General features: G+C 29.2%; 5 protein-coding genes across 5 annotated transcripts; 1 reads left to right on the forward strand and 4 right to left on the reverse strand.

Moving 5' to 3' along the window:
• Nucleotides 1-12,829: 12,829 nt before the first annotated feature.
• LOAG_03874 (hypothetical protein) lies at nt 12,830-13,545 on the forward strand (the record flags this gene model as incomplete). Its single annotated transcript, XM_003139411.2, has 3 exons — nt 12,830-13,037; nt 13,224-13,326; nt 13,443-13,545. Exons 1-3 carry the CDS (start codon nt 12,932-12,934, stop codon nt 13,543-13,545), a joined length of 312 nt encoding a protein of 103 aa, XP_003139459.1. The 5' UTR covers nt 12,830-12,931.
• A 579-nt stretch (nt 13,546-14,124) lies between these two features.
• Nucleotides 14,125-14,313, reverse strand: LOAG_03875 (hypothetical protein; the record flags this gene model as incomplete). The annotated part of the gene is made up of 1 exon (XM_003139412.1): nt 14,125-14,313. One exon carries the CDS (start codon nt 14,311-14,313, stop codon nt 14,125-14,127), a length of 189 nt encoding a protein of 62 aa, XP_003139460.1.
• Nucleotides 14,314-15,258: 945 nt separating this feature from the next.
• LOAG_03876 (hypothetical protein) lies at nt 15,259-19,171 on the reverse strand (the record flags this gene model as incomplete). Its single annotated transcript, XM_020446439.1, has 9 exons — nt 15,259-15,307; nt 15,835-15,915; nt 16,562-16,680; nt 17,026-17,160; nt 17,443-17,545; nt 17,897-17,997; nt 18,379-18,461; nt 18,570-18,642; nt 19,160-19,171. 9 exons carry the CDS (start codon nt 19,169-19,171, stop codon nt 15,283-15,285), a joined length of 732 nt encoding a protein of 243 aa, XP_020303220.1. The 3' UTR covers nt 15,259-15,282.
• A 1,459-nt stretch (nt 19,172-20,630) lies between these two features.
• Nucleotides 20,631-21,136, reverse strand: LOAG_03877 (hypothetical protein; the record flags this gene model as incomplete). Its single annotated transcript, XM_003139414.1, has 2 exons — nt 20,631-20,813; nt 20,954-21,136. 2 exons carry the CDS (start codon nt 21,134-21,136, stop codon nt 20,631-20,633), a joined length of 366 nt encoding a protein of 121 aa, XP_003139462.1.
• Nucleotides 21,137-23,593: 2,457 nt separating this feature from the next.
• On the reverse strand, nt 23,594-24,056 carry LOAG_03878 (hypothetical protein; the record flags this gene model as incomplete). Its single annotated transcript, XM_003139415.1, has 1 exon — nt 23,594-24,056. A coding segment is annotated over one exon (463 nt), but the record flags the coding sequence as incomplete, so codon positions are not given.
• Nucleotides 24,057-24,513: the final 457 nt, after the last annotated feature.

The raw sequence follows: 24,513 nt of genomic DNA on the forward strand, positions 1-24,513 counted from the left end.
TATTTATTTCTTCTCTCTCTCTCTCTCTCCGTCCCTCTCTCTCTTCCTTCAAACTCTTCCTCTTTTTCTCTCTTGTGTAATTCCACCCAAAATTAATATTATATAAGTTTAAGTATTTTAAAAGATTTGAATTTAAAAGAATTTGCCAATGAAGGGTACAAAGTACGAATAGTTATATAAAGTGAAAGGCATCATCAATTTAAGCCATGAAAATAATTATAATTTATTACTTGGAAATAGTTCTTTCGGGAAAATCAGAAAGTTCCTTTTAATTCAAAAAAAAAAAAGGAATGGCAAAAGAGCCATGAATGGACCCATCGAAGTCAAAATACACAAAGCAATTTACTTTAATCCAAAGAAAACGATTTGACAAATGCGTAAATAGCAGATTGTAATAAATGAAAAAAATTATTGGTTAAAGAAATGAAAAAAGAAGTGATGTAAGTAAAACACAATTTTAGGCATATCTATATCTATCTAATCTATATATATATATGAACATCACGAATTTTTTAATTTTTCTTTTCGAAAGATTTATTTTAAATTTTAATCTTACACGTATGGAAACATTTTAAATTTTGGTCTTATACATATGAAAATTACCACAAATCAACAATTACAGAAGTAATTTCGCATTTATCAAGCAATTAATTCACCAATTTTTGCTTTTTTGAAAGAAATTATTCTTTCGGAAATCGGATGTCAATTCTTTTATTTGTTTGCTCTTTTTTGTTTTCATCTATTAAGTTTTCCGAGATAAACTTAAATTTTGAATTTTTTTGGGAATTAATTATTTATGATAAATGTTGCCAAGGAGAAGCGGGAGGCAGGGGTAAGGGGAAAAAGGATAGGAAAGATAAAAATGCCAAAAATTATTTTGATAAACGCGAAGTTCGAACGCAAAAACAAACATTTGGGAAGAAATAAATAGTATATTTGGTGATAAACATTCTTAATAACAAAAAGTTCAATAATGCGTTAACTACAATACTTAATAAAAATTTTACTTAATTACAAATTTTGTCTTTTCATTGAAGTTTATGATTTTATAAATTATATTTCTATTCATATTTGCAATTATTTCATTCTTAAATCTAACATTTACCATAATTGATCCTTTTGGGGGAATTTCATGAAATATTTCTGATGAATTCAAAACCAATCCAACTGATGTACAGTAATATCATTTAAAAGCCGCTGCCATCTAACGATGCTTCTATATGTTCGAAATGACAAATTTAACTCAATTTGTGTAAATTTTGTAGTATGAAAAGCAGTAAGAAGGAATTTTTTATATTTAAATTTCAATGCCAATCCGAAAAATTAATTGAAATGTGATGAAATGCTGTTGTTGTGCCTTAAAAAAAATTCATTCCTTTAATAAAATAACTTTTGATTGAAGTTTTATTACAAAGTGCGCTTTGTCATGACATATTCGCCGACTGTCATTTGCGTACAAAAATAGTTCACATAGAGAAAGAAATGCCGAAAGTTTTTCTTCAGACTTTTTGATGATATCCCTTCGTATGGCAAATGATAATGTCTTCCGAAGGTTTTTTTTTTTTACTTATTTTTATCGGTGATATATGTCAAGCAAAAATCACAGTGATGGACTTCAAATGGAAAGATAGATTGCGAAAACTTACAGTTTTTATGATTGTACTTGATCGACCTTGACATAATGATAGTAGCATTATACTGATCCGTAACAACTATTTATTTCATCTAGTTAGCTTAAAGGGAAAGACTATAATTTATGCTATGCGATGATCTTTTATTTTGTGTAAAATTATCAGTGCAGTAAAATTTACATAAAAATGAAATTAAGCTTTTGTCCTTTCTTCTTCTCTTTTTGATCTAACTCTATCTTGTAATCTCATTAAAATTCACTTTAATATGAAGACATTTTTATGAAATGAAAAAATGATATCCTATGAATGTCTGATAAAGCATATTATGTCATCCTTAAATTTGATGATTAAAATTTTTCATTTCATCACATAATAGATGCCAATTGTAAAAATTGTTAAACTGCTAAAATAAATGAAATAGTTGGTTCAATACATATTTAAAATGTTAATATTGCAATTTTAGAACAAAATGACTACAGTTTTCACTGTGAAAAGACTGATTAATTAGTTTAACAAAGTATTTCATATCTAGGAGAAAGTCGCAATATAACCATTAGCAAGTAATATCCATTTGCATAATTAATGCAATATCACATTTGGTAGGTTAAATATTTAGCATATGAATATCAAATATATATATATATATATAGGGAGAGAGAAAGAGAGGGAGAGAGAGGGAGAAAAAGGGAGCATACTTACAATGACATCAATATTGTGTGTCATAATGTCACAATTAGAGTAATTTGAAAAGACAATGATGTTTGTATTGGCTTTGGGTTTTGAAATGATTCCACTGGTTATTCGAGTCTTGAAAAATACTTAAAGTATAAGTTTTTGAATGTAACAGTTGAATAAAATTCAAATGAATTATTGAGAATTGGATTTGAGTGGGAATATTTGACATGGGAGGCTGGTATGAGTGTTTAAATTGGTTAATTGTTCTTTCTTCTATTTGCAAACATAAATGAGGTGGGAAATTAAACTGGATATTGCCATTTAAATAATAGAACTGAACTGGAAGTGACTTCCTCCACAATGTATGTTATGAAATATGTTTAGAATGAATATTCCAAAAAATTGATTTTGCAAAGTACCCAAATATTGATCGATTTTTTTTTAAGTTTGCAATAACCACAGGTACTATCTGTTGTAATTGATAATGACATTTTATGATTTCTGATAAAGCAATAGAATTAAAGCATAGTATAGGAATAGTTCCATGATTACTAGATACTGTAGCGAAGAAACTAAACTTCATGAACAAATCCCGTGGTATATCTCGTAAAAAACGATCATTTCTTCTTAAACCTAATGAAACATAAAATCAAATTGATAAAACCGCTGCAATAAAAGCGAGGAATTAACTTTTGAAAGGAAGTTGGATTTATAATATTTGTATTTTTTTTAAATTGAGATGCAGTAGAATTAGAAGTTGGCTAAGAATCGAACTTATTTCTATTCTTATATTTATCGGGAAAAGAATGGATAATGGAGGGGATTTGAATTGAAATAAAATATAAGAAATAACGATTTCTAAAAGTGGATCCATTATATTCAAATATCTAAAACATAGAGACATCATGTTTAACAAGAAGATCATCTTCTTATTATCAATGGAAAATAAAGAGGAATAACAAATTGAGAGTAACTAACATAAAAGCATCAAAAGTTAGCTTCTCTTAAATTGAATAACTTATTGAGAAGGATTAGAAAGGAAGAAATGGAGTAAGAGGCAATTTTGGAATCACTCAGAAATGGATATATTATCGATTTATAAGGTGTTTATTGCTACTAGGACTATTCACTTTTTCAGGTAATAAAATGATTTTGAACATGAATGTTAAAATTAACTGTGCTCCCCGAAAAAACAGTGCCACAAATCAAAATATCTTGAATAATCGAAACAATGGGAAGGTCAAGAGGTGGTGATGAGAGATAGATGGGAAATAATGATAGATTATGAGCTATTCTCTGATGAAGCTATGATTTGGCTTGTAACTCTTGGATTGAAACGTATGGAAGTAACATAGGGTTTTATAGACGCTGATCGATTGTAAGAGGTGACATGCCTAGTTTTACGAATCAAAGCAGAATATGAAGAATAAGTCGATGATAAAAGGAATTGCAAAGTTGTGAAGTGAGGGGTAAATGAGATTAATGGATAAAAATAAGGCCTGGACACTTTAAAATTATTCCAAGTGGAATCAATAAAGCATAGAATGAATTACAAATAATATCTGTTGAATGAAGTAAATTTTCGATAGGTGAAGGAAGAGTAAACAAATAAACAACCGAAGGAGGAGAATAAATAAATAAACAATCACAGGGAGAAAGCTAGTAAATAAACAATACAGATGCGATCATTTAGAACAAGCCATTACTAAATGTTTCAAATTAGTGAGAGAATGTTCCGTGGTGCAAATTCTGTGGTTATTTAGGAAGTTGAACAAATTGTCATCGTATTAATAAAGACAAATAAGTTGTGCTTAGCCGAAACACAGGCATGTTTTAACTTAATAACAAATAGCGTAAGAGATAAAAGAATGGATGATAAAATGTTATTTCGTAAGTCTCAGAAATTTCTAAAAATTCAAAAATGTATGGGAATAACCAAAGTTCAACCTACTCTGAGATATCGCGGTAACATCTGGATGATTCGTTTCCTCTTTGAAAGTTTTTATTTACCCTGAATATCACCAATTTTATCAGATGTTTGACTTGAAAAGTGCTTGAAGTGAACAACAATTTATAACAGTCACAATACATAACAATTAGACAATTGAATTAATTAACTCAGAAAGGGTATTTTTGTCATTTCACGCTAATACGTATTAATTTGCAATTGTATAATTAATGCAACATATGGTATAATAAAACCATATAATTCAATTAACAGATTTAATTAATTTTCTCTAATGAATTCGATTATTTTAGTACAGAATCATAGAATAAAATATTTTTACTATCTGTTAGCACTTGAAGCTTTATAAAAAGTGTTCATATATGAATAAAAAGATTCGCCGTCGTCGCATTCTTTTATAAAATAAGATTTGGCCGAATATTTTCACTATCATTTAAAGTTTCTTTCTAAATTCTTGGAATTTAAAATGGTTAATTAGTGAAGGATTTACTCAGCTAACTATAAAACCATTAACTTTAATGGATAACTCGAAGTAGGATACGGTTTGTTAATAAATTATAGTAATCAGGTAATTAACGTAATCAGGTAATTAACTTAATTAAAATCTACACCTGATTGAAAACTGTAAACCCGTCATGAACAAAAATGGAACTCGTTCTCCTTCTTTTTTCCTTCACACTTTTTCTGCCTCTCTCTCTCTTTTCTCTCTCCCGCATATGTTAAATAAATCGATGTTATCGAGAATATTTTATTCAATTTAACCATACTCAGACTGTTTTATCAATTTTTTTTTCTTCCAGTTTTGCACGAGCTTGTATCCAACTATCGCAAGTAATGTTTGCGTTTCCGGAAATAGTAGTTACTTTCCGGATCTAGTGATAGAAGACAAATTTAATAGCTTTAATAACATTAAAAAACAGTGATACAGAATACTTTTAACATTAATAGGGAATGACAGGATGGAGAAGTACCCAAGAATTTCAAATTTTCATGACTTTATGAATCTGAGAATTTCATAACTCCATGAACCAACGTTAGAATTTTGATGTCGTTAAACAATTTCATTTCTATTTACCTTAAAAAAACTCTTTCATCCCGGCTACACTACTCTCTAACTTTTCCAGTCACTTCATAATAAATTCAGTTTTTCTCACTTTTAATTCTAAAACTAAAATTTCCATCTTTTCTTTCCCTTTCTTAGAATGCTTAAAGCTTCGGGCGCAATATTTCCTAAATTTTGCAATATGATGAACATAGAAATTTTCGAATTAACAAAAATAGATTTTGTAAACTAAAAAGACTTACTGCACAAACTTACTTTCATCCGAAGATCAAAAACAGCTTATTTGCAAGGAATTATTGTAAATTTCAAGTAGTTCTAATGGAAATCAAATTGTTTTGTAAGTTTATGACGTCTATTAATGATGTTAACTGAAATCAAAGAGCTGACATAATATGAGAGATGTTCGAAATGATAAATACGTTTGCGATTTCATTTTGATTAAATTGTATTAAAATTAGTTTATTATTTCTTTCTTTTTCTTCTACACTTTCCTTTTATATTTCATACTTCCTTTTCTTTCTTAAATTACTTTTTACTTTTTACTTTTAAAAAACAATTTGTTCATATATACTTACTTTTCAATAAAATAAAATAAAAAGAAGTTGAAATCTAAACATTATTTTAGACTTAGGAAATCAAAAACATCGCCCAAATGGGTTAAAAAGTGCCTTAATATATGCATGACATTCTGAAATTCATTAAAATTCAATTCTTAAGTGGGAATGTACTTAAAATCAATTTCATTAACCGCTAAAATATTATAATAAGACAGTAGCCGTTATATTTGTTCTTATTTGTCACAGCCATTAAAAAAGGCGAATTTTTTCTATATCTTATTTTATCTTTTTCTTCTCTTCCTTTTTTATTCAAATTTTTCCCCGAAAAAAAAGAAAGAAAAATAAAATGACTTTTAGAAAAAAATCAAGCACAAAAACAAATCTAAGATATATTTACTCCATTGGTATTATTGCATCTTTAGGGTAAATTGTTGTCATTTTTAATTAGAATATATAAATTACCCAATAAAAAATGTTACTTTTCTGCTTTTCAAAGATTGCCTCCAAACAATTATTAAATATTTCCTTTATTTCTAACGTATTATTCCTATCAAAAAAAAAAAACGCAAATTTTCACAAAAAAAAAGTGGAAATAAAACTTTGGAAGGTGCATTCTTTTTATGATAGCACAAATAGTTTATCATTTAACTGATCATTTCAAAAAGTTGGCTTCATTTTTTTTAGTTATTTGATAATAGCTAAGTTAACTGTTTCGTTCGGATTTTAAAGGTAAGGAGGAATCCATGGACAAATATGGAGGTTTGAGATTATTGATCGAGAAGAAGGTTAAAAACAGGGTGAATTAAAATGACCAGTGTTATAATAAATGTTTATTTCATATTCTACTTCATGCAGATAGTGGAAATTTGAATGCAACTAATCTCATTTTAACCATAAACTCATTTGTTGCAAAACTGTTAGATCAATGATTAGCATGCACTTCTTAAAGTTTTTTTTTTTTTAAGATTTAGAATAGATGATTTACTTGGAAAAAAAAAGAGAATGTTCTATTAAAAGTGTATGAATCATTGGAGTACTGTCATCAAATGTGCGCAAATATTTGATGAACAAACATTTAAGAATTATTACTCGTATATTTTCACGCACACAAATGAAAGTTTCGCAATTTTCGACAGTTTTTTTCTCATAAAAGTAGAAGAAGCAATAATAAATTAATCGATTCAAACATTCAATTGATAACATTATCAAGATACTGTAAGTGGAAAATAGGAGGGAATAATTTAGCGCTCAATTTTGAAGTCTTCATGAAAATTTGTTATTGACAATAAAATTTATTTAATGGTGCAACTGTTTTTTTTCGTTTTATATTCAAAAATTATTTCAATACTTATACAATTTCATTTCAAGATAATGTTAAATTTTGATTAGCAAATGGTGAAATTATTGATTGAGTAACATTAATAAGCTGAGTAAGTGAAATGTTCGTTTAGAAAATTCATTCGCTACTGAAAGATAAGAAGTGCTTCAGTAAATTATTTGAACTAAATTAGCACTATCTTTCGGAAAATCTATCGGAGCAAACAGCAATACCTCTAACCATTATTATCTCGATACTTTAAATTTAACAAATTCTGATTTGCCTTAAAAACTTGAAAAAAACTTTTCACTTTTACTTTTTTAACTTAATTTTTCCTTATCTTAAATTTCCAACGCTAAATTCATTCTAGTTGAAAACAATTGATGAAACTAAAGGAAACAATGGTGTTTGAATTGAAATTTTGCGCGAATTAATTAGCCGTACTTTTGTCCTTTTTTACTTTTTAAACTACCAAAATGTATTCTTAACTGCGACATTATAAAGATGAAGAAGGGAAAGGTAAAGAAGAAAATGAATAAGTATTAAGAAAAAGGTTTGGAGAAGGTATTTGAAAGTAATCAAATAATGCTATCCTTCTTTTACGATGAAAAAGTTCACCATCGGAATGAGTAATTAGGCAAGGAACCGGTCCTTCAATAACTGTAATTCAATATCATCCATTGATTTTTTACATAAAAATGAGCCAAAAAAAAGACGAAAGAAAGGAAGGATAAAATATTTTTACTAATGGACACAATACTGTAACTATTGACATTTCCACTTAGTATTAATTTTATCAATCAATTCCTTTTTTTGTCTTTGATCCAAATCAGTCTAACAGAACGAAAAAATGAGATGTTGCAATGGTTTTAACATATAGGGAATACTGTAAGATATAAGAAGGTCAAAAGGTACAAATGAGTAGTTCGTTAAACATATAAATTTTAGAATAATATTTAAACAATAACTGATAATCGATAATTAATATTTTCATGCTTATGTGTAATTACATGTAAATGTTATATGTCTGAAAAAATTCCAAAAAAAAAAACAGGATTTGTGTTGAAAATTCTGTCATGGATACTTCTTATACGAGTAGAAACTTTTATCATTGATAAAACTATTCAGTAATAATTGTTTATCTTCTATTCAGTCAATTTGCTGCAAAAGATTGAATGAAAAACTGTTTTTTTTCCTTTGCTCTTCATCAAATGATAAGAAATTCCAATGAATGAACATTGTAATTAATGGGAATTCTAATTAATAGTGTTTTTGTCTTCTGAAAATACATAGAGAGCAAAAGCATATTAGTGGGAATGTTGAAAATGAAAAAAAAGAGAAAAATTTCTTCCATTTGCTGGCAATATTTCATATGTACAGCTCCAGCTTTTTTTCCCGTTTTTCAAATTTTGTCAAAAAGCTATTTTTTCAAATGTGAAAGCTGCCGGTTGAATTAAAAAAAAAAAACTATAATTTTTTCGCAATTTTTCAAGTTCAAATTATCTATCATTGGTATCAGTCAACTAAGAATAGTAATTCATATCATAATTTAATGATCGATGAAATTCTTTTGTGTGTCACCTATTCTGTGGTCAGTTTCTATTTAATAGCTATTACATATTTGCTAATTTAAAAAGTGTGGAATGTATGACGATGGATTCTGAAAACAGTTAATGACTGATGCATCAATGCCCCTCTTAATTCAACTTGACAACGCAATATTATTTCCTTTAAAATGTCATTAAAAAATTATTTCTTGAATACTTTATGTTTTCATATATTTATGCAAATTACTTCAGCAGAAAAAAAGAAAAAAAAGTAAAGACAAGGTAAAAGTTTCTCTCTGGACAGAAATAGCTTCACATTTCTCTTGAATTTAAATAAAATGTAAAATTCGAAGCAATGGATACTTTTTCAAATTGTTTATTCATTGATCGAATCATAAGTGAAAATAATATGCACTGAATACCTCAGAAATTTATCAAGTGAAAACAAAAAGTGGAAAATTCAAATTCATTTTAAAAATTCAATCTGAATTCATGATTCATTGCTGGATGGAGTTAGGGAGCGGTCGAATCTACATGCAATATAGTGACCTTCGAAAGTTAATAATACCCCAATTGGCCAATTTAGCAAACCGGTTCATGTATGCACTTTTCCGTCAAAGGCCGGCAATAAGTACATAACTAGCTCATCCGGTATTGTAAAGTGTGCTATCAGTCGAAGGTATGCTGCATATATTAACAATGAATATGAATGATTAAATCTGAATGTTCGTTTTTGGTTACATTTATTTCAAAAATTGTCAACTTATCAAAAAGTCTGATGGTCATATTGTTCAGTCTTGACTATATTAGTTGGAAAATTACACCTTCAAAAATATATAAGAGAAAATGAGGAACATAAGTGAAATCCATTGATGTAATTGCCCTAATTCCAAACGAACACATACACGCTTAAAAAGCTTTAATTTTAATCAGTGATCACAGAATAATATTCCTTAATAACCGAAAGAAAAAAGAAAAAACTTCACGGAATTTTCAGCAGATTTCAATCTTTCCATCAATTTAAAGAGATAAAATTATTTTCTGATAATAAAAGAGATAGAAATTGATTTTGCAATTTTTAATTTGTAATTAACCGCCCAAAAAAAAAAATATATATATATATATAAGAGTAAATGTTTTTGAAACTACGTGTTAAATAAAAAAAAACGAAAAATTGAAAAGGAATGTTTGCTAAGTGGCTCTGGAAATGGGAAAGGGAGGAATAGTAGCAAGAATGGATGGGACAAGGTCAAGCAAAACGAAACTTTTCTAATTCTAGCCATTATCAACCACCATCCAAAGCGACTTTGTCATATACTGCCTAAAAAAAAAAATGAAATTTCCCATCAAATAAAATGGCAGTTTTTTTTTTCGACGATAATAATGTGTGGAAAATAAAAAAGAAAAGTGGGCATCAAATTTGGGTAATAAATTTTTTCCATAAAATTTCCTTTTTTTGACTAACCAGATGTTTTTGTTAGTACAGTACGCTGTTAACAATTTGTGATATTTTTTTCTTTCAATCATTTAATTTAAAAAATTTGCTATTAAATATTATGAAATGTTATTGCACAATAGAAAATAATTTTCGACCTTCTCGTAGTATCAGTAAGCTTCTATGCATACAAATACCGATGAAATCGGGTTTCCATCCCATCGTTTCACAGGGAATATTAAAAAATGTCGCGCAATTTAGGTGAATACATGAGGATATCAGACTGTAAAAAATTTTTATTTGCAGATTTCATAAATTAATTTTATTAAATTAAATAATTAAAATTTTCACACAAATAAATAGCAGTTAAACAAAGTATTGAAATATCCCGAAATGAAGAGTGTGGATAAATAAAAGCAAATTTTTTGTTAAAATTAACAGAATAATTAATTAAATTTTAGACAAATTAATAACAAATTAGATCAAATCTATGCATTAAATGGATTTTTAGAGTATATTCCATAAATAAGACTACAAAAAATTTTAGATTTTGAATTCTTAATTCTGTGTGGATAAGAAAAATTACAAAAAATCTAATCAAATCTTAGAAAATTAATGGAAAATAAAAGTTGAGTTGTTGATTATATAAATATATAAATCAGTTGAGATAGGAAATGGAAGTGTGAATGGTTGGTTGCTGAATTAAATGAACATTCAACAAATTAAATCCGACCAGTTTTATTTATCAAATGAATTTTTGGAAACATATTCCATATATGCGACAGCATCAAATTATTGTTGGTTTAGGAAATTTTTGAAGTACTTACTGTTGCACGCATAGTTTGATTTGATTTGAAACCAATAAAATAATGTTCAAATAGAGCAGAAGTAATCTATCCCATTAAGTAACACTAATTTAGTACAACAAATTTATAATATGCAAATTATGGTTCACTTTTTCAATTTTAAACTTTCACAACTCTTTTGACAAAAAAGTTTAATTTCTGTTCAAAATTAAAAAAATTCAAAAAATGCTTAAAAACGCGGCAGAAATGCAGCAAATGGGATGCAATTCATCCGATTGGTTTGCGTTATTGAAAAGCCAGGAAAAACAAGGAATTCTTTGAAAAAAGAACGAAAGAGAATTAGAAAAAAAAGTAGAAATGAAACAGAAAAAGGAAATATGAAGTGATAGAAAGTAAAGTTGGATAACGAAGAAGCGAGTCACTGAATGAATTTTTTTGAAACAATTCAACCTGTTATGGTTGACACTTTGTTATTTGTTCTAATTGTGATGACACAATTTGCATTTGATAAGATTTAGTGGAAATTTCCATGTCAAAGATTTATTAATTTATTTTACATTAATTATACAGCCAATGCATACAATAAGTGATCAAGTATTTTATAAATTTTTAAATTGGAAAGGATAGTTTATTCATATAAATCTTTTTTAACTTTACATTTGCTTAAACAGTGCAATGCAAATTATAGCAGTGAGTGATTAATCCGTTAACAATTATTCAGGTAATTTTTTTTAGAAGAAAAAAAGAAAACGGTATTTCTAGCAGTAACATTTTACTGGTAAATAGGACGAAGAACAGAAAAAAGCACCATTGCTTGTGACCATCGATCAAGCATGTGCTCGTGGAAATATTTTCGGAAGCGGAATTAGCCCAAGACGAAACAAATAGTGCTTGTGTTATTCTGCTCTCCGGAAATTGTCGTTCCGAAAGAAACGTTCTAAGCTGAAATTGATAATTGGGACGTAAGAAAAGTAGTCAAATTCCGAAATTTATTTCAGGTGAAATGAAAGTTTTGAAAAAGATTGGATTGAATAATCCTTTTCATTTTAATTTTCTGAAAACTCGACAAAAAAATAACCGTGAACAATTAAATTAGAAATAAGAATTTTGTGAACAAGTTGTTCAGAATCAATCGAGGTAATTGGGGAGGCGGATTCCTGAGAAGTGATTAATTTCAAATCCTGCAAGCTGGATGGAGCAAGAACGGTGAGATACTGTTCAACACCGAAATTCGATCTTTCAAGAGGTATTTCAAGAAAATAATTCTGAAGTTCTTCAGCGTTATTTGATATAACTAAACCGAATTAGGATTTGGAAAATAGTGTATTATCTGATGCAAATTTCACATCATCATAACTGGCCCAAAATGTTATTTGTTTCTTATCCAAATTAGTTTCAAATCCTTCTGAATCTTCTTGCATGAAGTCAACATAATCGTTATTTGAGTGATCGCAGAATCTCTTACAGATAATTTATCAGAATCTTTTGCTTTATTCTCTAATATATAATAACAAAGGTTTTCTAGAAATGATACTGAATCCAGTATCTGGTCGTCTTCTGAAAGTGCGGAGACTCGTAGCATCTATTGTCAACATCTGTTTCATAAATTTCCGATTTTCGTCCTTTAAAATATTATTTTCTATGTTACAGATATTTTGTTCGTTGTGTAACAAAATATCTGTTCGTTGTGTAACTGTCGCCGTCAAGTGGAAACGACGTTTTCACTCTCTTTACTAAATTCTTCGTGTTTATCATCATCATTACTGATTGCCAACCTACGGAAATCCGTGTAGTTTGCTCCTCCTTCAGTTGCAATCACCATCAAGTGGGCTACAAATGTGACACTTTGATTGAAAATTCTGCTATTGGATTCACTTGATGGAGAATCATTTTCTCCTTGATGAAATTATGACTGATTACTTCATTGTCCATAATGCCATCTTCGCATATCAAAGACTCGATCGATGGCCATTTTGGTAAGGATATGGAAATATCACATGTACCTACGCTTACACCATCAATAGATAAAAATGATACAGGTTCACTTAATCTTCGTGTACTGTTTAATGTCACATCTTTCCCTTTTCGAATCTTACTGCTTTCGATATTATTTCTTGTGACGATTCCAGCAAACCTTCCCATCGTGATATTCCGCCATCTTTTGCGCTTTTTGTCATATTGCTTCGGCAGCGATGTCACTCATTACTTCGGTCTTTCTTGTCTAGGTAATATGATTGCACCGTTCTCAACGTCAATGCATTCCTTCCAGTGGCACATTGCAGCGACATACTACGACACAAAGATGCCACCTTCTGCTGTTTTTGTGAAGTATTTGCATGCATCCGATTAATATTGCCCAGTTGAGAAGCGGAGATGGTGGAACATTTCGTCTCTTATATTCTCCATCAGTTCACTGACTTCTTAGCTTCGTGTTTCTGCTCCAGAACATTTGGCGAAATGGTAGCAGTAGCACCAGTGAAAATGATGGTTGTCTCATCTAAAAAACGTTTTGTGGAAATTTGTAAAATGAATTTGCTGGCTGGTTAACTTATAGTAGTCTAGAAACTTTGAAATTAAAGCATGCAAATTTACTTAGTTTCTAGTTGATTCGAATTCATTCCAACTTTCGCTGATGCTGTTTGCGACATTAAACTCTTTTCTGACTCAGATGATACTTCGCAATTTCTGAAATAGAGTTTGTATTTAAACTAATCCAAATCCGTGTAAATGAGGACAAAATAGTTGAGACCAAAGCTAAGATAAAAATGAAAATCTAATGAAAATCAAAAATGAAAATCTAAGTGGATGAAATTATGCACCTCTTTAATTATGTTCCAGCCAGTAAGATTAAGCTGGATATTTTGCAGTTTTAGTTCAATTAAGGAATCGGAATCAGTTCTGGAAAATGTCTTAGCTTTCTTTTAGCTTTTTTGAAAATATCTCAAACCCTACCCCCAAATAGTTTACAAACGCAATATTGTAAAATACTTGTAACTCTCACTTGTAACTCAATATTTTATTTGTAACTCTCAAAATTCAAATTGAAACTTGAAAATGAAACAAATCATTGTAAAAGGAATTTAATCCCAGCAACTAAATACATACTTTTGCTGACGGTAAGGGTGGTCAACCACTGCTGAAGCTGTTGTTCAGCGTCGAATTTCGTTCGCCGTAGGATATTGTTTGAGTGATCGGTTTTGACGCTGTGACCGTCCGGATTGCGAAATATTCCTTGTACCCAATCCGGATACTTATGTATGCAACATAGGGCGCGTTAGTATCGAAACTTCTGCTCTGAATCCCAATTTGCACCATGAAATTTAGATTGGTCTTTCGGAGCTTGAAGGAACCTATAGAATATAGAGATGAAATAAAGAAATCATAAAAGAGGAAGTTTTCCTCAAATTTGTTTACAAGCAACTTTATGATAAGCTTATGCTGAGAATAATTTTTTAAAAAATGAAACGAAAGCTTATTCAACAGATACCAATAAATGTCACATATTGATTCACAAGCAACAAGCGAAATATCCAAATGAAAACGACATTTTTTTTTCCAGCTTTTAAAATAGTTCATAAATCCAAATCATCATCACCATTATTAGTAAGATGTAGAATTTGCAATAAAAAAAAACTTTTTTTACAAGCAGTAATAATAAGCGTTTCCTCGATGGCAAAGCTTAAATTGCGTTTTATAAGCAAAAGGGAAAAATTGCCATTTGGAAACCTTTTCTCTTGTATATATATATTTTCATTCGATCGAAAAATTAAATGAATTTCTTTACACAAAGAGAGAGAGACGGAGGGAGAGAGAGAGAGGAAGGGTCAAACCAAAAAAAAAAAAAAACTCAAAATGTTAACTACATTAATTTACACGAATAAAATTATCAGTTTATCAAATATTGATCAAACTTTCTCCTGTAACCAAATGGTAAGCAAAATTAGTGTTGTAAAATAAAAAATAGAAAAAAAAAGTGTAAAAAAAAATAAAAAAATAGAATGTGTGGAGATAAGTTTAAAAATGATAAAATTTATTCCTAACTTACTTTTAGTGCACATGCTAATCGATTATAAACTCAGATAATTGGGTATAATTGTTCATATTTTCATAAAAGCTTTTCTAACAATAAAGATTATGTATGCAAAAAATAAACAAACAAAAAAATAAAGAAAAAAAGAGAAGAAATGTTTGTTTTGCATTGCTACGATAAGATAGCAACAACACTGAGAACATAGTAAAGTGGTGCTGATATATGGAAATTGCTCGTTTCTGATAGCAATATTGTCAGCTGGAATGTGTTTTAGTCATCCTGAAATGAAATTTTAATTAAACTTCAAATTTTTTAATAACACTGAATTAAACTAGATCAATCATAAGAGTCATTGATTTTTCATTCTTTGATCATATTAAACTACTCTAATCATTTGATTTAATTTTGTCAATTTTGTAGGATTCTGTCATTTAAAAGAAATTTATGGGAACAGCCACTAAACTAATTGGCCTGCTACCTACCCTATAATTAGCATATCCATAAATGGTAGTAACGTTTTTATCATCTATTTGTAGCTTACGCGTTCATTCCATTATACTTTAATATGATTAATCCTAGGTCTAATTCTACAGTCTAGTCTGCAAGACATTGGATTAATCTAGCAAGATTTTGCATCCATTCGAACAGTCTAGCTAGGTATCATGCAGTGTTTAAATGAAATACTGTATATATACTGGAAAGCACATTATTCTTTAATCTTCAATAAATTATTTCGTTCATACTTTTTTGAGAGTGAAAATCGAAGTGTTGCAACGCAAAATTAAATTTGATTAAAAATAGTTTACACCTTGGAAGCGGCACGATGAAAAAATGATGACAATAAATCAATGGGAAGCGGAAAGATTATTGTCGAATTTTTCTCTGCACTAAAATAAATTTTAATGAATCGATAGATTGCTAGATAAAATATGATGTCCAGAAAAAGTTATACCATAAAATTTCATGGTAAAGACAAATTACTAAAATTAACATAAAATATAATTTCGACTTTCTTTTCAAGTATAGAATTTGGGAAATGTTTTAGTTCTTCTAAAGCCATGCTTATAGTTTAAATTTTTTTACATTAGAATTCAGTTAATTTCTATAAATTTGTCCTCTTCCTCTTGAGGCCCACTGTTTTATATGTCTTCGACATGCCACCACTATCCTTATAACTGTCTCCTCGTCATAACAAGGATAACAGTTACTGTAGCTGCAGTAGCAGTTGTCGTTTTGTTGTTATTGTTGTCGCTGTTATTATTGTTATTGTCATTGTTGCTGTTATTTTAAGTGACTAATCTTATTTGTTTGAGTAACAGTAGTTATTTATCTTTTAAAATTTTCAATCGATGAGATGAAAAGCAAATGAGCACATTTTTATTTGTTTATTAGCATATTTATTTACGTTTATAAATTTTATGTTACCTATCGATCAATATTTATTGTTTGTGGCGGGTGATATTTATATGATCAAAAATTCATTTCTATAGTTACTCTAAAAAAATTTAAACTAATATTAAAATTGATGTTGACCTTATTGAGTTCAAAGTTTGCAAATATCGTAATTGCAAGGCAGATGGTGATTGGGCGATTACTTCAGCGGCCTCTTTAAGAGCTCGTGATGCTTTCTGTTCACCTTCCGCAACGATCACCTGAAATTTCGGTAGAAAACAAAAAGAAATGAGCTAATATTTTTTACTGAATCCTGTGTAGAAAGCAAAGAAAAATAATTTAAATTCATCAAATGTGTGTTTCGCTAACATGTAGTGACACTCCAGCATATTTTCACGTCAGATTAAATCATACTACTTGTTTAGTCTTCTAACCAAAAGCGCCATGCTATCACACCTAATATCGTCATGTAATAATAACTAATTTCAGAAAGTATCAATTGTGAAGTTATTCACCTCGATCTAATTACAATTAAGCTGGTTGATATTAATCAACTTTTCAGGAAGATTTATAAGTTTAAAAAATGACTCAAGAAAAAAAATAACCTTAGCTCGAGCTTCACGTGCTGCTTCAGCTTCTGCAGCCATAGCACGTTGAAGTTGAATGGGGAGTCGGACATCTTTTACTTCTACTCTCTCCACTTTCACTCCCCAAGGTTCTGTAGCTTCATCAAGAGTTATCTGAAGATTTACTTTCATTTGATACCATTTTAATTATTATGATTCACTTACAGTCACTACATATGCTGACGTATTTACTCAAATTGTAGCAAATAAACACAACGAATATTGTTTGAGGGAAAACTAAATTTGACCTTATTTAAACGATGCTTTTTTAAAGGATCAATAAATTTGAAATTTTAGTTGTAATCTTCAAATTTATTACTTTTTTACATTTATATGTTATATGTTCGCTTATCACATCCCAACGTTTTTACTTTCAAAAATTGAAAACAAACTTACCTGCATTTGTAAAGAAATAGCTTCTCGATCAGAAAGCATTTCGGTTAAAGTTTTCGTTCCAAGAATATTTCTTAATGTTGTTTGCGCAAGTAGCTTTGTTGATCTGAATTTTATGAACATTTTCACTGATTGATTCCTTTATCAGTTATACGCTATCATATTATCTAAGAATATGTCATCGAAGTATTTGTAATGATTTCTCGTAAATGTATAGGATGTTTGCCTTTGTAAACCATTAGTATTTGAAAATTCAAGCGAAAAAAAAAAGTAAAATTCACTTTTCCGAATCGCCATTGGATTATCCACTAAAAGAATTCTAAACTTATTTGTTTTCATACGTTTTACTTATTAATTCTATTGGTTCATTTGCGATTTGTTTTTGAAGACAATTTTTAAAAAATAATTAAGGAAATATTTTAAGGCAAAAAAAGAAGTTATAGAAGAAACAAAAAACCTCGCAGCGTCTTCAACATTAGTAACTGATACAGTAGCATTTGATATCCGAAAATATACAACTGCATCTACAGCTACGGTTACCGAATCCTTGGAAAGAATCTAAAAGATAGGCTAATTTTCTTAGGCCCAAAGTCGTTTGGAAAATAGGGACACAGCTCAAGTAATGATATATAATATAAATAAGTCGTAAATAATTGGCAATAAGTCGTCTGAAGACTAAATGCCAATTAGAATTTGATAAAAGATGACAAAGTTTTGATCGTTAAAGAGATGAACAAATCAGTTATAGTAATGGTAAGTTAAAATACCTGATAAGCAGGTAAAAAATGAACTAACAGAAGTAACAAGTAAATATTCATTCTCCCATTTATACATTTACATGTAAAGTTCAACTTTGAGACACTTCAATATGACATAATTTAATGTATTGTTGGGAATGTCATAAAATGGAATATAAAAATGAAAAAATGGAAGTTTTACCTCTTGAGGAGGCACTTCGAATGAGATTACACGTAGATCGATTTTACGGTAAGTATCTATGCATGGTACAATAAAGCATATACCTAAATAGTGGCAAATTTTTTATGACAAATTATAAAGTTGCAAAATTTGATAAACAAATGATTACATTATAAATGTCACTAAAAATCAAAGTGGATTGAACAACAAACCGGGGCCTTTCGCACCACCAGGCATTAAGCGACCTAGTCGAAATACCACGACCCTTTCATATTCCTGCACAACCTGAAACAAATATTTGGATGGACTTAGTTATCAAAATGATAAAGGATGATAATTATCTTTCTGACCATACTTTCTTTGCCCATATTTTTCTTGTCCTTATATTTTTATATTTTCAATGTTTTGCCATAAAATGTGTGCTAATGGCTATCATCCCACATGATCACTTTTTGCATTTGTTAGATTGCAGTATTAGTTTGAAGTGAAGATTTTAGGAAGTTAATTATTTAATTAAATTTCGTCAGTAACGTTGTTTACCAGTAGATCAATACAAAATGATTAAATACGAGAGTTAAGGTCAAACATTTTTTAATAAAATTTAATATTTTTAGTTACAGAAAAGAGGCCAAGTTCCATCTGTGTTTTTGTAGAGCAATTAAAACAGCGATACACTGTTTGTGTTCGAAATGATAATGAATTAATCGGTGCACAAATATTTAAATTTAAACGTGTTTGACATTAAAGACAATAAAATCAATAAAATAATTAACTTGCAAAACTGATGAAATAATTAACTCACTTTGACGCACATGCATACTGAAATTGGTAATGTGAAAAAGATCAATATGTAAGATAGTATCGTTAGGATCCAACCACAAAAGCCTAATTCGGTTTGTATATTCGCTGAAATAAAAGGTAAAAACAAAAACGTTTAATTTTAAATAACATAAAAAATTAAGGAATGGAACTCATGAACAAATATATGTAAAAAAAGAAAAATTTGCTTACCTTTACGAACAAATAAACATATATATATATATATATATATATATACGTATTTATTTGTTTATTTATTTATTCATTTATTTATTCATTATGTGTTTTTATTTATTTATTATTTATCCGTTTATTTGTCTATTTATTTATTAATTTATCAATTTATATTTATACTTGTATTTACATCTACATTTACATTAATATTTATACTATATTTATATTTTACATATTTATATTAATATTTGTATTTGTATTTATATTTGTATTTATATTTGTATTTATATTTATATTTACATTTACACTTACATTTATATTTACACTTGTGCTTGTATTAGACTTATATTTAATTAATTTGCACAATTAATTTATGCGGTATGAGGGAAAAAAGAAGAAAAGAGAAAAAGATGAAGAGAAAGTGTTGGAAAACGTAAATTCTTTTAACCAAATTAAACAATTTTAATTATAAAGAAAATCATATTTTCCATTTGTTTCCAACAAAGTAATGATCACAAGTTGTCCAAATTTTTCGTCAATAACAGTGCACTTTACTCAAACTTTATTCTCTTTTATTGTTCTAATTATTGTCAGTGTTAAAACTAGAATGTAAAGAAAAATTCATTCCTTATACTTTCATCAATACTAATTAAATTACTACTGAGATAAAAATTAAAATCAATGGAATTAAGGTAATATTATTGATAACAGCGTATTATAACTGATACTTTTTAATTTGATAATGAATTAATTGAAAATGTTGATTTCGTCTATGTTGATTCCATTTAGATATGCTATTCCTTGTCCTGCTTCTTCTCTGATTAGGATAAGATAAACTCATTTGGCACAATTTTATCAATATTCATTTCTTATATATTCATAAAATAGTAGTTAATATACTGTGATTAAGAATAAATTTTAATAACAAAAAATATCGTGCTTAGAATGAACATTCTGACTTTCACTTCCAAATTAATTTATTTAATAAAAATATGAGTATGGAAAGAAGAATTCTAATTAGTATCAACTTAGTTTGCAGAGAAATATCGAACGGGAAGAAATAATTACCGAAATTACGGAGTAATTAAAAGTTATTTCATGTATAAAGCATAATGATTATTATAAGCATCTGAGAAGCGATATAAAAGAAATTTATCATCGAAACATGAGAAAATTTCCAGTTTATTCTCTAACAAAGTCCAATATTGAAGAATAGCAATATCGATTGATTTTGCATCAATCACAATTTTTGATGGAAAGTTTGTCTTTGTGAGTATGATTTATTGGATAAAAAGTGATGAAAGATTCCGGATCAGCTTACGATCGTATTCTGCCTCAATTTCAGCTTGTTGATGCACATTTGCGTCAAATTTTACTACGTTGATATGTGGCTGGTCATAGTTCAAGTCGCTCACAACGGACATTCGATTCTTTTTCGTGATAACTGATGGACTTTTTGGCAACTAAAGAAGAAAATTCGAAGAGATAAGTAGGCAGAGATCACCGTTATCAATTCCTTCTGTTAAAGCCATATAATTATTAAAGGAAATTTGATTTCAGGTTAATGCTAAGAAACAAATTATGGGAACTAATTATATTGTACCTGTTCGATCAGATTGTCAAGTATTTTCATAGCAGAATTTTCTGTCTCATCGCTACTGTCACTTAATGGAAGGTCAGCTTTGATATTGAGTGAAGTTAATGATTCGCTTCTCTCATCAACAAAATGGCTATCAGTAGGATTCGCCGATAATGATGACATAGATTCATGCTTAGATGTTGACATTGTCGACACACATTCAATCAGAGCAGTTAACACGAATAAGCTAACAACGAGAGATGTGTCATGAAATTCATTCAGTGGTATCAAATCATGCAAACTTCGCTTCTGTAAATGCCTTAGAAGAGAGGAATCTTTCGTAATTCCATATTATTCTTAAATAGAAATTCCAAAGGAAAAAAAGGAAGGAACCAGCGAACCAGCAATCAAGGTTGCAAACTGCAAAATGGATGTGCAGCAAATGTGACCAGACTAAAATGGTTTCAAGATATATGTTGTAAAGGACAAAAAGGGAAAAGGCATTTCAAAATATTAAGAACTTGAGAGAGAGAGAGAGAGAGAGAGAGGAGAGAGAAGAGAGATACTTGCATTTATTTTAAATGCACGAAAGGAAATAAAAAGTAGAACTTTTCATTTTTACGCCATTTGAAGGGAGGAGGGATAAGGTTAAAACTAAAGAAGATGTCATGATGCCGCCGTCTAAATGATAACGATTCGTTGAAGAGGAAAATGAGGTCTTTCACAATTCCTTTATAAATTTTCATGTTCCTAAGCCCTCTTAAAGTTTTCGCCTTTTTTTTTCTTAATTTTTTCCCTTATAATATTTGAAAAAAAGGTTGTGCGGTACCATCGTGCATGCAATATCATCATAGCATGCAGTATCATCGTGCATGCAGTATCATCATAGCATGCAGTACCATCGTGCATGCAGTATCATCATAGCATGCATCACTGCTATCATTTTTACCCTTTTCTTAAAAAATGGTTAATATTTTTAGGATATGGGATTTTATTATATCTGCCATTTCTAATGTATTTCATTTTATAACCTCATATTTTGGGCTCTTTTTTTGAATGAATTCTGACAAAATTTAAATTTAAGTTTGGAAATACAAATATTAGTGAAAAAAATTAAAACTTAAAAATTTAATTGTAGCTTAGAAATATATAAAAATATAAACAATAATATCACCTAAAAAAGGAATAGATATTTTAAATTACAAATAGTCGAAAGATCCTTCAGCATCCGTTTTGTTAAATTACAACTGTAATTACCTCATTTATAGCGATTTACTGCTACAATTATTCCTGTCATCTGTCATTATCATAATGTAGATGTAATCACAAACATTTAATATGTCATTATCGCAATATTGCTATTACTATTTGAGAAATAGCTAAAGAAGTAGGCTGGATGTATGCTAAGGTTAATTAAAATTTTGACAAATTTATGATTTGTCTAATTAGTAATGATGTTTATCTTCCCTTCTTCACCATTCTTCCTTTGTCTTTCAGACAAAACTTTATCTATGATATTACTTGTTTGTTTATTTATAATATTTGTTTACGAAATCGTTTATTTGTTTGTTTGTTTATTTGTGATAATTGATTGTTTGTCAAAGTATGTCACTATTTGCTGATTTCATTGAATGTACCTTTATCATTTTATAAAGTCGTCTCTTTCATAGCAAAAAAAAGAACAAACAATGAGAATGAAAGCAAAAATTTACGAATTCGATATGATTAAATTTAAAGGATAGCATGAAAAGAAAAAAGGATTTGTGAAAAAAAGCGAAGATTTGTTGAAAGTAATATTGTTTAACGATAATATATGCAAGCAGGCAGTAACCGAAATCAATAGAAGTAAAAAAAAAAAAAACCAATGACTGCAAAAAAAATAAGACACTGTTAGATGAATTTCTAATATACTCCATGAAATTATATAAAATTCAATTTTTTCTTTCGCATTTGATTCTAAAATTTACATTTAAAACAAAATTTTGTTATTTTTTTCATTTTTTTTGGCAAAAATCTATAAGCTTTTAATAAATGTTAAATGAATGAATGAAATAATTCGCGTAAAATTATTTTGATATCTTACAATCAGTATTGTCACCATATCTATCTAATAAATATCACTAAATTGGAATGGAAACTTCAAGAATGCATCGCCTGGTAATATCGCTGTTAAATTTTTTTCTCGATAGTGAAATCATTAAACTTTGATGTGCAAAACGTTGCATTTTTAAAAAGTATATTTGAGAGTAACTAATATATGAATTGATAAATCTAAATAAGAAAATGAATTTATGATGTGAAATGAAATTGAGAGGTGGGATTGCTTTCGTTTTTCGATGAATTTTATTTAATAAAATTTTATTTTTATCGATCCTGCTAAGATAATAAAGTTGTTTTCTTTCAGCTACTGAAATAAGCAAAAAGAGTTAGAATCGCATTCAGTGATTGATTCTGTTTTTCATTTTTTGAAGAATAATGAAGAACCGAATGAAAATAATAAGCATACAAAATAGAATGACCGAATCTTAATTGAACTAAAATGACCAGACGAAGAGAATAATTAATAGAACATGTCAAATTTCGAAGGACATCATCTAAGGAGATTAGAATGTGAATTTATCAATTTGCTAATTGAATTAATTAGGACAAAATAATAAGAAAGTATCAAAAGTTTGCTACTAACAGATTTGATAGATTAATCAGATTCAGACCTCTAACAGGGTCAAATTGTGCAGGATGAAGCGGTTTTGGGCTACCTGAAGTACAACGGCTTGCTTTGGCCATTATCTTCGCCGTTGTTGGTCGTGTTCTCAGCAAGGATCGGCGTCTTTCGTGGTTGAAGTTGTGCGAAAGACGTCGCATTGATGATGATTGTAGATGACTGGTACCGACCGGATACAATGATTCCACACTTCGTGCTAGGGTTTTTTGGAAGTATAAAATATTGTCAGCTGAGCTGGGCATATTGTTATCAGCGTTATCAGTACCGTTATTAACCAATAAGCGCAAATGGTGGTTATTACTAGGCTGCTCTGATATTTGCTTGGTCGTATTATTCCTGTTAGCCATAGTTAATCCGACAATCGTCAGAATTCCACCCTCTAAGTCTTCTTGATATGTTTCTTGTCTGGTCAATATGGAACAACAATTGCTTGTAATGGACCCAATAAATGGTAACATAGAATTTTATCTCCTTGCGTTAGCGTGTTTTGAAATGGTATAAAAGCTTGAGCGCTATGGTTCATGAAATGATGAAACGTGACGAGATTGGCTGATACTTTTCGTTGGTTTTTTCCGGTTCAGATATACTTCCCTTTCACGCCGCCAATTTCAAAGCTGTTACTGCTGCAACATTTTGTCAAGAATCTGCGACGGATGTTCTCAGTGGTTACTGTTGAAAAGTCATTGAACGTCCAAGGATGACAACATTTCATCATTTCACTCATTCTCATTCATACGCTTCCATCTTTTTCCAGTCCTTTTACATAGTGTAACTATCAGCATTTTGCTAGACCATTTAAAACTGTTTGCTTTTCTGGATTTCCTCTCAGACGACAGTATAAACTTACGCTAACACGTTTTAT

This window comes from Loa loa, assembly GCF_000183805.2.
Source record: "Loa loa unplaced genomic scaffold supercont3.319, whole genome shotgun sequence".
In the NCBI taxonomy this organism is placed as follows: Eukaryota; Metazoa; Nematoda; class Chromadorea; order Rhabditida; family Onchocercidae; genus Loa; species Loa loa.